The sequence below is a fragment of the Typopeltis vanoorti genome, chromosome 19 (assembly GCF_054136105.1).
Source record: "Typopeltis vanoorti isolate ZY-2024b chromosome 19, IOZ_Tvanoo_1.0, whole genome shotgun sequence".
Classification (NCBI taxonomy): Eukaryota; Metazoa; Arthropoda; class Arachnida; order Uropygi; family Thelyphonidae; genus Typopeltis; species Typopeltis vanoorti.
Window position 1 is genome coordinate 90,398,826 of NC_143567.1, and position 15,396 is coordinate 90,414,221.

General features: G+C 36.5%; 1 protein-coding gene across 1 annotated transcript in view; it reads right to left on the minus strand.

Moving 5' to 3' along the window:
* Nucleotides 1–15,396, minus strand: part of LOC150096330 (netrin receptor UNC5C-like) — a 164,343-nt gene that overhangs the window by 15,292 nt on the left and 133,655 nt on the right. The window contains exon 7 of the mRNA XM_090409032.1: nt 2,562–2,731. Within this exon, the coding sequence (XP_090265158.1) occupies nt 2,562–2,731 (170 nt within the window). The remainder of the gene's footprint in view (nt 1–2,561; nt 2,732–15,396) is intronic.

Consider the following 15,396-nt stretch of genomic DNA (forward strand, 5'->3'; position numbering starts at 1 on the left):
TCTCTCAATACTCCATATTCCAAAGAACACTGGCTAACTTTGTGAATCTTCTCTGGACCCTTGCCAATGTATCCTCGTCATCACAAAAACCCAGCAACCAAATATGTGCATAATAATCCATATGAGGCCTGATCAAAGCCTTATACAATGGCATCATAAGATCTCTATTTCTGCATGTCAGGGTCCTCCACATCATTGCCATTATCTGATGTGATATGTTCACAACTTGTACAACATGGCACCTGAATTTCAGGTCCATATCCACCATCACTCCTAGATCTCTCATCTATTTCCTTTAAAGTTTCCCTACCAAGTGTATACTTCACATCTCATTGTTGTTTACCAAATCTCAAAATCTTGCACTTTGCAACACTGAACTGACAAGTTCCACTTACCTGCCATTCATGTAATCTATTCAAGTCTTCCAGTAAGACCATAATATCCCAATTTTATTTCTGTATCCTGCTTCTCACCAATCTCTCTAGTACCCTCACCACAATCCAGATATACAGATTGGCCTATAATTTGAAGCTACAGCCTTATTGCCACCTTTATGCAGTGGAACAATTTTACCCTCCTTCCACTCCCTTGGAACCCATGCTATTGTAAGAGTCTTATTAAACAGGCATGCCAATGCTATTGCCAATTCCCTGGAACATTCCCTTAACCCAACATTAGTAAGGTGGCAGCAGTAAGGATCTTTGGGGCCTGTGACACCCCACCTCACTAATGCCGGATTAACATGTGTAGTGATATGTCATCAAATCCTATCGCCTTATTGACATCAAGATTATTTATTTCCTCAAATACCTCCTGCTCACTCACAATTAAGCCATCCTCTACTATGTTCTCTACACTTAAGTTCTTCATGATTCCACCCTGATCAGGATGAAATACCCTTATAAATTGATCACTGAATACCTCAACAAAGCCTTCTGCAGCAGTTACCATTCTACCATTTTCATCATTTTACCATGATCATGCTTCCTTCTACTTGCCACATATCTAAAAAAAACTCTCTGGGGTTTTTCTTCACCTGATTTGCCAATTTCTGCTCATACTGCACTTTTGTTTTCCATACTAACTGAGTCACTCTCCTGGCTTGTCCTTTATACTCTTCATGTAACTGATTATTACCATTATTCATCTTGTACTGTCTCTAGAGTACCCTCTTCCAGATTCATGCTTAAGCTCCTCATTCATCCATTTTACACCTATCTTATTCAGCCTTTTGGCCTTTGGAATACATTCACACATTAATACTGTTATGTATTTTTTTGTCAGTTCCCAAGCAGCATTTATTTCCTTACTGCTCAAATCCTCATTCCATGCATTAGCTCCAAGCTGTCTCCTAAGCTTGTCATAATTACCACCCTTATAATTCCACATATATCCTTTCTTCACAAAAGTTTGCATATGGCTAGCCACAACCTAGGTGATCACTCTTACCAACTGGAGGAAAGTGTGAAACCCAACTCACAATTATATCCGCTGATGAAATGATCAGATCTAAAACTCTCGCTCCTCATGTGCCCCTCTTTATGTTCTGCTGAGATAGCTATCTCTCAAGAACTTGAGAAATTCATTTTCCTTATTCTCTTCATTCCGATTTATACCACCATAATTAAAATCACCCATAATAATTACCCTTCTTTTGTTCATTAATCCAAGTTGTTTATACATTTCTTCATTACTACCCTCCACATTTCCAGACCTATAGCAACATCCAACTAATTATGTCTTCCTTCTCAACCTCCATTTTACACCACCCTGTCTCATAATCATTGCCACTATTTCTCTCTTTCATGTCTGTCTTATGTGGACATAATTCCCCTGCTATCATAATTAGCACTTCCCTGCCCTCCCTTCCTGTCCTTTCTATCCTCATGAAAAATACTGTATCCTTCCATTTCTATTCCCATTAGAATATCATCTTCATTCAACCATGTTTCATTTATTCCAATGACCTCTTCAAAATACAGGAGAAAATAATTTTAAGACTTCCCAGTCAACAACAAAGGCAACTCATATGATGATGCTCTTCCTAGATTTAAAATCTAGGTTTCAGTATGGCATTTCCACTTCCTTAGTACTGTCGTTGTATATATTATAGACAATGCTGAGGAACTGGAAATGAGCATATGATGTCTCTGTGATAGATAGAATACTGGAATCATTAGATTGGTTTGTAATAATATTATATAGATACATAAGTTTAAAAAAAAAAGGAAAAACAAATATGAGGTATACTCCTGATCCCCAAAATAATCAGATTCTACTCTATTATCAGGGACACTGTCAGAAGAAGTGAGAACCCTTATCTTTTAAATCCATATTTGTCCTAAAAATTATATTTTTTAATAAAGTTCAAGCACTAAGATATCAGTAAAGAATTACAAAAAATATCCTACTGTTTAGCACACATGCTTTCTTCACCACCTCTTCAAGGGAGGAAAAAAATTTAAATACAGTTACTTGAGTACTCAACAAAACAAATCTTGACAAGCCCTGAGTATTATATATGGCTGAAACTATCTTGAAGTTAGCAGATAAACACTTACCTTCCACACTGGACTTTCCTCTTCAGTACTGCTATCACTGCTGTGGATAGAAATGTTCCAGTTGTCTAATTTCAGTGCAGCACAATGTTGGAAACTAATGATAACTGGTTTCTTAAACCGAAGGCTTGGAGGGCCACACAATACAACAGGACTTAAAATAGTCTCTTTATCTGCAATGTAAAAGTTTTATTCACTCTTTTTTAGTTATATTATTCATTCAAAAATATTAATATAGTCAACTTTCATTATAGCAAACTCACAAGGGCTACAGAAATAGTTTGTTGTAGTGGAATTTGTAGTTTTCTTTAGAATATAATTGTGCTTGTAGGGATTTAGTCAGCAATTTTTGTTAGATTGTTATAGTAAGAGCTGGCTATAAATAAATTGCAATAATCCACATATTTATAAATGGAGTGAATTGTATATATTTATTTTTTTTTATGGTAATCCCACACTTGAGATATTCAGTCCCTGATAAAAAATAGAAAAAAAAAAAATCCTTAGCTCACCCAAGTATAAAATGTACTATAGGTTTACAAATTATCTTGCATGAGAGGGAGCAACATAGAAAATAATAAAAAAAACACTAAACATCTTTTTTGTCACACATCTACTACTGCTTTAAAAAATCATCCAAACGTTAATGAATAGATGTTGAAAATTTTTTTTGCTTGGTTACATGGCAGATTGGTTACTATAAATTAAAGATGCCAAGAAATTATATTCTTGGTTTAATCCTTTAGCGAAGTGTAAAAAAACAAAGTTAGTATGTGAAGTATTATAAAAAATGTATTGTAAAGGTAGGTTTTTATGTAGTTATTATTTCTCAGACTGCACTAGTTAAAAAAAAGATCTTGCTTATCTTATATTTAGTCCTCTATACTGAATCGACTGCACTGTTTCATAAAGCTTGTCTACACTACGATGTTATTTCCCACATCTTAATTTGCAACCCCCCCCCCTTATCTTCCAGCTCTAGCCATTTGTTCCTATTGTATGTGTAGCAGACTCTAAGTATAGTTATCGCTGGCTAAACGATTGCAGTTTATTCAATCTCTCACACTCTCCAGTCTAACAAATTTATTTGATTTACGACTGTGCCAGTCAGACTGAATTAACTGAGAGTGAGGAATCGAAAACTTGATTAAAGGCAATATCTAGTCAAATTTCTCTTATCCATATAGCAAGTCAAGGCAATATCAAATTAACACACAGGTTCATAATTTTTATGAGACAGTGCATTGGCAATGATCAGAATCAGAATGTTGTTCAACAAAGCATTTATTCTAACTAGAAAAATTTTAATTACATACTAGACAAGTAATGGGAAATAACTGTTTCTCCCAGCATAGCTAACTCCAGAAAATACATTACACAATTAAAACATATACATTTCTGCCTTCATGTAACTCTAACACACTACTTAGTACTATACAATTTCAGGACACACTCTTGCTTAACAAATACATACAGTTGCACATATCTACAACCCAAGGATATCAATATGATGTGGTTACTCACAGTTTTTCCCTTATGAACAGTCCTTTACTATGAACAAAGTTTCCATCAGAATATCTCGTATCTTTGCCTTGATCTGGACACTTCTTTTCTTAACTTGGATGTTTCAGTACTCTACATGCCACTGCTGTTGTTCTGGCCTGAGTAAAAAAAGATATTCATCCTTCTTTTTCTTTCCTTTTTTTTCCCCTCAGCTGTGTATAATACTATGCATTATGGGAAGGGCCACTATCAGACCGGTTTCAATCTTTATTAATGTATGTTAAAGTGTGTGGGAATACCTCTCCAAAAACTCTGAGTGATCAACAAGCTTACATGGTGATTCAATCTTAAAGTTTGCGTTTGCTGATGGGATCACCACTTCTAGTTTCCCAGGGGCAAAAATTAAAGATATGACAAATGTAATTGAAAAACAAAAGAGAAAAGTAAAAGAAATGGTAGTTCTGGTAGGTACTAATAATTTAAGTGGCAACAAATAGAGTATGAGAGAAGATATGAAAGATCTGTTGGAAGAAGTGAGAAAGAAATGTGTGAAAGTAAAAATTGTACGTTTGCTACCCAGATATGACAGTACTGAGTTGTGATGATAGCAAATGATTTCATGTGTAGGCTGTGTAGAAAAAATTATGTGTGGAGTGAGTTAGATGGCAGAAAAGACTTGTATAAGAGGGATTGCCTGCACTTGAATTCAATTGGTCAGGAGTCTAGAAAAATTACTTTTTGGTATGAGACCTAATGCAGAGAGTCAGGGAAACTAAATCATTAAGGGAGGAATAGGAAAAATGTGTGTAAAAGTTCAGCTATGGTATACAAACATCATAAAGATATGAATGTCTTTGAACATGGTTATGCATGTGCTGAATGGGTGGAAAAATATGCTTTGGGTTCCGATCTTTTAAGTATGTCTGGAGGGGGGGGGGAAGAGAAAGTTCTACAATAAGGCCAAATAGATTGCATATCTAATTATAAGGATAGATTAGGTGTAATTTATTATGTCTACACACAAATGCCAAGAGCATCAAAAACAAAGGGGTTTAATTTGTTGCTTTATTGAATATGATGTGGCCTAAGATTGTTGGCATCAGTGAAACTGGCTATCAGAATCCGATATGATAACTTAATGGGTATACTATTTTTAGCAATTAGAGATAGGAAAGGAGGAGTATTAATGATATCAGATGGCTTAAGTCCAGTTAGCTCAACATAAAAAATTATATGTTAAAAAACGTTTAATTTTCTTGACCAAAAAGCTCTGGAAAGACTTTTATTGGGATTATATTGATCAAGTGCATATAATAAACAACTATGTTATACCAACTAGTTTCACCAACTAAGGCTGTTGGCATCTTCAGGGTACATAACTGATGTAAGGCACTAAAAAGTAAAAAACTGTTGCAAACTATAATCAACCGATTCCAATTATATTAAACAAAGAACAGAGTGCATACAATACATGCATAGAGTGTGCATGATATCACTTGTTGTTATTTAGGAATGTTCTATAGTTGGCACTATAATTCAGTTCTGGTGAGTTGAAGGATCTGATAAGGGTCTTCCAGATCATGGGCAAGATTAGTCCTTAGTTCCTGTTAAGGTTTTGTATACAGCGGGCAACTGTTGTGGCCTCCTTAAAAATTCAGGAGTGGAAGTCCTCCTCCATGTAACGAATTGTGCTTCTATCCCACTCTATGGTATGGTTCGTTCTTGAGCAATGAAAAGCTAACCTCGATTTTTCTTCTCTGTTATTATTGATGTCACCTATGTGTTCTTTTTGCCTAATTTCAAGGCTCCTTGAAGTTTGGCCGATGTAATTCAAGCCGCACAAGCAGGGTATGTTATAAACTCCAGCATATTTGGAGAAAGGGTGGCTATCTTTAGGAAATCTTAAGAATTGTCTAATTGTTTCTGTGGGTTTAAAGGTCACTCTTATTTTATGTGGTCTAAGGAGTCTAGCAATCTTATTGGAAACTGTCCCTATGGAATGACGATGGCAGAAATATAACGTATATCATCTTGTTGTCTTTGTCGGGGTTCAGAAAAAAGTATCTCGTGGACGAATCTTCGAGGAAATCCATTCATGGTAAGGTTGATAGATATCAGGGATAGTTCTTCCTGGAGGTCTTGTTGATCTGTTGTAAGGAGAGAGGCATGGCTCTTCAACATGTGTACAATACTAAGTTTCTGAGAAATGTGGTGACAGGAAGTGAAATGTAAATAAAGTCCTGTATTGGTAGGTTTGCGGTAAACTGAGAGGTTGATACCATCATTCGGAAGCTTCTTAATTAAAGTGTCCAGAAATGATAATTGGTTATCTTTTTCAAGTTCTAGAGTGAATTCGATTGTGTGGTGTAGAGAGTTGATTTTGTTAAGAAAGTCGAACAGCTCCTTTTTTGTGTGGTTCCAAATGATAAAGATATCGTCCACGTATATCTTTATCGTTTGATACTGTGGGTTTTCACCATACTGTTTGAGTTAAGATTTTACTTTCAAAATCCTCCATAATGAGATCAGCACAAGATGGAGAGAGGGGGCTACCCATTGCAAGGCCAGTCAATTGCTGATATATGGTTTTATTCCATAAGAAAAAGTTTGATGTTAAACAATGACGGAACAGAGAAGTAATGTCTTGTGGGAGCAAACTTCCTAAAATGTTGATGACTTCCTCCACAGGGATGTTAGTGAATAGAGATGTAACATCCAGGCTGGCGAGTAAATCTGTATTGGAGATAGAGATGTTGTTCAGTTTCTCAACGAAATGTTGCGAATTTCGTATATAAGTATCCAAATTATGGATGTGTGGTTTGAGGAGGCCTGCCAGGTGTTTAGATAACAGATAAGTTGGCGAATTGATTCCATCCATAATCGGGCATAGTGGTATTCCATTTTTATGTACCTTAGGAGCGCCATATAGTCTTGGTGTTAGTGGATGTATGGATTTCAATCTTCGTTTTAAGTCTATAGACTAGTTCACCATGTGACGTATTAAATCGTTGGTATCATTGTGGTTCTTTAGTGTTGGGTCTGTGACTAGGACACGGTAGGCTGATATCCAACAATAAGCTGTTAATCTTATCTTCATAATCACTGGTTTTTAAAATCACTGTTGAATTTCCCTTATCTGCCTTCAATATAATAATGTCTTTCTTTTTCTTCAAACTATACAATGTTCTCTTTTCCAGAGTAGTGATGTTTTTGTTAGGAGTTCTGGAAGATGAGAGGATGATACTACTTTTTAATCTAATATCATTAGCTATGGGTTCCAGTAACGACGAGACTGCCTTTTCTATATTACAAATGATATCCACTTTAGGGACATTATGAGGTGTTATCGCAAAATGAAACCTTTTTTAAGTATATTGATCTCTGGTTTTGTTAATACATGATCCGATAAATTAAAAATAACTTTGCTGTCTGGTAGAGAAGGTTTTGACTTAAAAAACGTTTTGTATAAAGATTGTTAAATTTTTTTATTTGGTTTTGTTTGCTTGTTGTAAAGGCTTTATCATAGCTAATAGTGACCATTCTATCCAAATGCGACCATATATCTTGGTCTAAAGTACTAGAAATATCTTCATAAATCTGATAACAGTCTAACTCTATTTGGCTTAAAAGAAATCTGGTATGCTGTATCCATTCACGTAGAAGTGCCAAAGATGTTTTAAAATAAATATGTTTCGCTCGTCTTGAATGGAATTGTTCTTTTAAAAATAGAAACTTTGGAATAATCTTCTTGTCTCGACATCTTTTCAAAAAAGTGAGATGATTTAATAGTTGGCTTTTTTACGTTTAAGGAGTTCAAAACGGCATACCTTTCTTTTGGTTTCCCCATGGATTCTATTTATTTTAAAAAACGTTTAATTTTCTTGACCAAAAATCTCTGGAAAGACTTTTATTGGGATTATATTGATCAAGTGCATATAATAAACAACTATGTTATACCAACTAGTGTCACCAACTAAGGCTGTTGGCATCTTCAGAGTACATAACTGAATGTAACAACCCCTTACTAACTTGTTAGTCTCTATCATATCTCCCCTCTTTCTCCTGTCCACCAGACTTTTCAAGTTGCATCTTCTCAATCTTTCCTCATACTCGACATTCCAGAGGTTAGAACTTAGAAACTACCTTAGTTAGTCATCTCTGGACCCTTTCCCACATCTCTTCGTCCTTCTGAAAAACCAGGTGACCAAATCTGGGCACAATAGTCCATGTGTGGCCTAATCAAAGCCTTATGCAATGGAAAAGAAACTCCCTACTTCTACAAGTCAGTGTCCTTCACATCATTCCCAGAAACCTTTGTATTGTCTTGACAATTTAGGCTATGTGTCCCCTAAATTTCAGATCCTTATCCACTATCACTCCCAGATCTTTTATTTCCTCCACCTTCGACAATATATCCTCAACCAAGCATAAATTCTGCATCCCATTTTTGTTTTCCAAATTTTAAAACCTTACATTTTGCAACACTGAACTCACATCCCCATTCCTGTGCCCAATCACTCAATTTATTCAAGTCTTCTTGTAAGGCCACAACATATTCTCCACTCTTCATGGTTCTTCCCAACTTTGCATCATCTGCAAACAACTGAATATCTCCATTCAAAACTTCACCAATATCATTAACATATAAGTTAAACAGCAATGGCCCTAAAACATGCAGGATATTTCACATAGAAAGGGAAAATATACAAACAATTAGATGAGAAAGCTATGGGCTCTCCCCTTTCCCCCCTTTAGCTAACTTCTACATAAAACACCTGGAAAAACTAGCTATCGATACAGCCACTCTCAAACTAATGCTTTGGCTATGCCATGTTGACAATGTGCTTGCTATTTGGCCACATGGCCCAGGCACATAGGATACATTCTTAGCACATTTAAATAACCAACACCCAAAAATCCACTTTACAATAATAATAACTGTCTGTCCTTCCTGGATACACTAATCACATGTTTTCCAGTTAGTTCCTTATCATTCTCAGTTTTAGAAAACACACACATACAGGGAGATATGTACACAAACAATCACCCTTCTCAACAGTATGGTATCTTAAAAACGCTAACCCACAGAGTGAGAGCAATCTGTTCCAATGACAATGCTCTTACTGCTGAACTGGCTCACTTATACCACACCTTTTTGGCCAATGGCTATAATCCCCATAAGATAAACAAAATACTAAATGCTCTCAAGAAACCCCTCCCACTATCCACCACGGAGAACTACAACAAAACAGTTACCATCCCATACATTAGACACACATTGGAAAAGATATCTAGAATTCTCAATAAACATCAACTATGTACTGTATTCAGATCGTGTGTCAAATTAGCAACTCTCATCCGTTCACCCAAGAACAACATCTCTCCTTTATCACATCCAGGAGTCTATGGAGTACCCTGCTTGTGTGATCAAGCTTACTACGGTCAAACAGGAAGAACTGTGGGCATCTGCATCAGTGAACATAAAAGATACATCTGGCACTATCGCTATGGCAAATTGGGCCTAGAAGACCATGCTTTGGATACCCCTGCACACAGGATCAACTGGAAAAAAATAAAAGTACTGCACAGAAGCTTTTACAGGTGAAATGTACTCCGAATCTCAACAAATATGGCTGTATAAATTTACCTAAGATTTGAGAGACAGTCATCTTAAGACATAACTAGGTACCTGCTTTCTGTTTTTTTTTTTTTTTTTTAAGATAGAGGGCACCTAATTAGGACTTTAGTCTGTGTTGTTGCTACAATTTTTTAAACTAGTCCCTTTGTTACACCATGTTGTTGTAGTCTCACGTAATGTGACAAACTGTGTTTTTGTGCTCTGAAGATGCTAATTATAACACCAGCAAAATATCAGCAATAAGTCAATAAATAATTGATGAGTCTATCTGCAGTGAGTTTGAGTCTATCTGGTGTGAAGTGGAGGCTAATAAAATGAACTATATGGTGAAGTGTTGCTACAGACCTGGCGGCTCAGTTGCAGGGGATGAAGAAATGCATCATTAATTTAGCCTTTGGGTACCAAATGAATGATCATTATGGGTGGCTTTAATTTTCCAAACATTGATTGGATAGATGAGAAATCTTGATAAGAAAGAAGAGGAATTTATTGAATTGTTGCGAGACAACTTTCTCAAGCAACATGTGAAAGAAGGAACTTGAGATCAAAGAGATAAAAAGCTGGAAATTATGATCAACTTAGGAGAATACTATCTTTGGTCCCAGGATATCAGTTACTGAATGGGAAAAATTACAGCAATGCATGGAAATCTTTGAAAAACTGCTTAAATGAGGTAGTATCTGAATGTATCCCTAGTGTTCGAAGAATAAATTGGTTGGAAGTGAAATGGATGTGAAACCTTATTAATCAAGAGATCCACAAGAAGAAGATGATGTCGAAAGCATATCGTGAGAATAAGAGTGAGAGAATTTATGAAATACATAAAGCTCAGGCCAGAAAAGTAACAAGTATTGTACAGAAAGTTAAATCGGAGTATGAAAAGAAATTCAAGAGAATTTTATCATTATGCTGCAAGCAAAAGAAATGAATGAATGTGAAATAATGACTTTATTAAATTCAGATGGTACTCTAGTGTCAGATGCTAATGAGATTGTTCAATTAATGAGCACTCACTTGGATAAGATATATCAACCAGGTGTATTTGGTGCAGAGTGCTACTGCTAATTAGGTTTGTCAATACAGACAGATGGAATATCAGCACGTTTGCTAAAGGAATGTTTGGTGAATTGGTTAAGCCTTTCACATATTGTATAACTTGAGTCTCAGCTCAGGAATGATACCACAAGAATGGAACAAATGTATGATAGTTCCATTGTACAAGGGTGGTATAGAAACTGATATGTCTAACTACCGACCTATCAGTATCTCTGGTACTGATAGGTCGTACCAGAGATACTGATACAGATACTGATTTTTCAAAATAAGGTAGTGAAGATTTTAGAGAAGTTAGTAAGCACTTGCATACAGAAATGGGTAGACAAACAAGCTATACTCTGCAAGGAGCAAAATGGGTTTACTAAAGGAAGATTGTGTTTTAGCAATTTGCTCATATTTTATAACAATGTTATGGCTGAGTTGAATAAAGTGAATGGATACACTATGATAATGTTGAATTTTGCTAAGGCATTTGATAGGATACCATACGAAAGGCTGTGTTGCATAAACTGGAGAATATGGGATTGGAATATAAACTCTTGACTTGGATCAGGGTATGATTGACAGACAGATATCAAAAAGTGGTATACAGTTGGTGTGAATCTGGCAGATTTAAGGTGACCAGTGGTGTATCTCAGGGTTCAGTTCTTGGCCATTACTGTTCAATCTATACATTAATAACATCAGGTGGGGTCTAACATCAGATGTGCAATCATTTGCCGATGATGCAAAGATAGGCAGAGCAACCGGGGATGCTACTGATATTCAGTGCTTGCAAATTGATTTGGATATGCTGGAAATGTGGGCAAACGAAAATGGCTATCAGTGTAATGTGAGTAAGCATAAAGTTATGCACCTTGGCATGATGAGATTTCCAGCAGCATGTTATATTAGCAGGGTTATGCTACAGGAAACTGAGGAGGCAAGGAATCTTGGTGTATTAGTGGATAGGAATTTAAAGTTCAAAGGTCACATAGCAAAAGTTGCAAATACAACTTAGAGGATAATTGCAATGTTGAAGCGAACCTTGACATCTAAGAAGTCATTTTGTCTTTTTATAAGGCCTATAAGACTCCTGGATTGTTGTGCGAGGATCTCCAGGGCTCCAAGGGAATAAAGAAGCTGTGGAAAGAGTGCAAACAAGAGTTACAAAGATTATATCTGGATTATGGGATTTAGATTGATTGATAATGAAGATTAATTTAGATTAATGTGATATGAAGACAGATTGCGAGTATATGGATTACAGACCCTGGTTAAGAGGAGAAAGAGGAGTGATATGATAGAGGTCTATAAATCTTTGAATGGGTGTTACAGGATATCGTCTGATGAAACTTTTTGTTATATGGAAGGTTGGGAGAGAACACAGGGTCATCCATGAAAGATAAGTTTGTTCAGACTCAAGAATGGGGTAAGAGCTAGGTTTTTCTCTCACAGAGCAGTGAGAGTGGAACAGTTTGCCTTTAGGGGGGGTAGTGAGTGCATCTAGTGTGAATGAATTTAAGGAAAGGTATGCTGGTTTGGATGATTTATAGCCTCCCTCGATGAGTCCTTGACTCCCTGGAGGTCTTACATAATAATAATGATGATGATGATGATAATAATACATCTCATGCTGCATTGGTTGTCATACAGAAGTATATTACAGATTCGTGAAGAATGTTACAGTCTCCAACCAAAGTCAGTGATATTGTGAATGAGGAAAATACAGAAGGTATAGGATTAATCTTAAAGGGGGAATTTTACATAGGCACATGGAATGTTCAGAGTCTACAGATGGGTACTCCTGAGATTGTTTGTAAAGAGATGGAGAGGAACAAAATTGATATCCTGAAAATTACAGAGACCAGATGGAATGGAGAAGGTCACTTCAAATGACATGATGGTAAGGCTGTTTACTCAGGAGGTGACTCAAAGAATCATGGAGTGGCTGTGATACCGAAGACAGTTGAGGCAAGAACCCTTCTTGGTTATAATTCATTAATGACAGAATACTTTGTATTAGACTTAAGGCTCATCCTATCAACGTGTCAATCATGATAGTTTATGCACTCCACATGGATAGGCCCGATGAAGAGAGCGAGGAATTCTATGAAAACTTACAGACTGTTTTGGACTGCCTACCAAGGAGAGATGTACTTATGGGATTTTAATGCAAAAGTGAGAGTATGAGAGTTCAGCATAAGTGTGGCATGTTTGGTGTGGGTGAACATAACACCCATAGTGAAAGCTGGAATTTTCATGGTAAATGCAAATTAACAATTTGCATTTACCATGGGCAAATTTTGCTTTGGAACTTCCTGCACTTAGGCATGAAGTTGAAAGAGCAGTTAAGCAGCTTAACAGCAATATGACTCCAGGTGCAGATGGAATCCCTGTTTCACAGATTGAATACAAGAATATGGGAGACAGGATCGTGGCCTAGAGACTGGAAGATGTTGGTTCTCATATCACTACATAAGAAGGGAGATATGAAGGATTGCAAAAACTATGGAACTACTAATTTAATATCTCATGCAAGCAAGATTTTATTGAAGATACTAAATAGGATTGAGATCAAAGCTGAGGCAGAGATGCTTGAGGAACAAGCAGGTTTAAGAAAGATAAGAGAGCAGAGATCAGATCCTTGATCCTTCCCTTACACAGATCATAGAAAAGTATAAAGAATTTAGACTTCCTATAGTAATGTGTATCTTAGACTACTCTAAAAGTTTCTGACTGTGATTAGCATGCTAAACTGTGGGAAGTAATGAAAAGAATGGGTTTTCCTGCACTACTTGAAACAGAACATTGCACTTAATGGTTCTGACCCCAAGACAATCAGAAAAATTCTTAATACATCTCCTGCAACTCCCTTACTTAAACAAGATTTCAAGAATTCAAGAACGCTGCCTTACATCAAGAATGTTCACAAAGTTGTTGCATTGCTCCATGAGTACAACATAAAAGAGGCTTTTTTAACTTGGTTAGACTATAATAAATTTAGTTTAATCCTTTATCCAAGTGTAGGCAAACAAAGTTTGTACCTGAAAATATCTTCAGGACTGAGGCAAGGTGGTACATCTGTTGGCAACTCGTAGCAAAGGTGAACCAAGCTTTCATCACTCCTTGTCTTAGTATCTCCCATAATGCAAAGCACACCTCCTTGCAGACATGTATAATGCTATGCATTAAGGGAAGGGCCTTGCCTCCTCAGTTTGATATTACCAAACCGGTTTCAACCTTTACTGAGGTCTTGTCAGTGGGAGGCAGACCCAGAAGTGGTGATACTAAGGCAGAAGCAATGGAGAGGTCATATTTACCTATACGAGTTGCAAAAGGGTGTACCACCTTATTATTAAATTACTCTGGATTTAGAGAAAGATGTTGAAAGTTTATTTTGCACTTGGTTAGACTATAATAAATTTTGTTTAATCCTTTATCCAAGTGTAGGCAAACAAAGTTTGTGCATGTAAATATCTTCAGGACTGAGGCAAGGTGGTACATCTGTTGGCAAATCATAGCAAAGGTGGACCAAGCATTCATCACTCCTTGTCTTAGTATCTCCCATAATGCAAAGCACATCTCCTTGCAGAGATGTGCACATATATAAAGCATTATACATGTACATGTATAATGTGATGCATTAAGGGAAGGGGCCACTACCCAGACCGATTTCGACCTTTATTGAGGTCTCACCACTTCTGGGTCTGCCTCCTACTGACAAGACCTCAATAAAGGTCAAAACCAGTCTGGGTAGTGGCCCTTCCCTTAATGCATAGCATTATACATGTCCACAAGCAGATGTGCTTTGCATTATGGGAGATACTAAGACAAGGAGTGATGAAAGCTTGGTCCACCTTTGCTACGAGTTGTCAACAGATGTACCACCTTGCCTCAGTCCTGAAGATATTTTCAGGCGCAAACTTTGTTTGCCTACACTTGGATAAAGGATTAAACTAAATTTATTTATGGCTTTTTTAACTTTACAAAAAATATCAAGATTCCCACATCCACCAAAACCTCCACATCCATCTATGAAAAACTAAGCATCTATAAGACTCATTGCTCTTGTGGCATTTGTTATGTAGGACAGACAGGAAGGTCAGGAAAGATCCATGTGTCTGAACATGTAAAAGACATCAAAAAAAGAAGAGAGCATAAATCAGGCCTGGCATTCCACACCACTATTGGCCATCAAGTACTCTGGCAACGACAAAAATGTCATATATTGATAATAACTGTTTTACAAGAAAATTTAAAGAAGCCTCACAAATGTTTAGGATCCCTACACAATGCAATAAAAATCAAGGCTTAATATTACATCAAGTATGATCTGCTTTCATCAAAAATATAACTGCCACAGACCTAGGATACAGCATATGTGATACCACAGAACATGTTCCAACACACATACAGTAATGATATCATTTGTATTCTGGTTTATCAATTATATTTAACAGTTGTGAAGTTATCAAAAACATCTAATAAGTGTAATTAATTGTGAGGCTTTTGTTCCATAAAACTTTTATATACCACTAACCCTGATGATGTAAGTCTTATGCCGCATGAAACTTGTCAGGCTTATTTTTAATAAACTCCTTATTTATATCACAATGCGGTCTTCTCAATACTGAAAACTTCCTACAATATGTATCCATG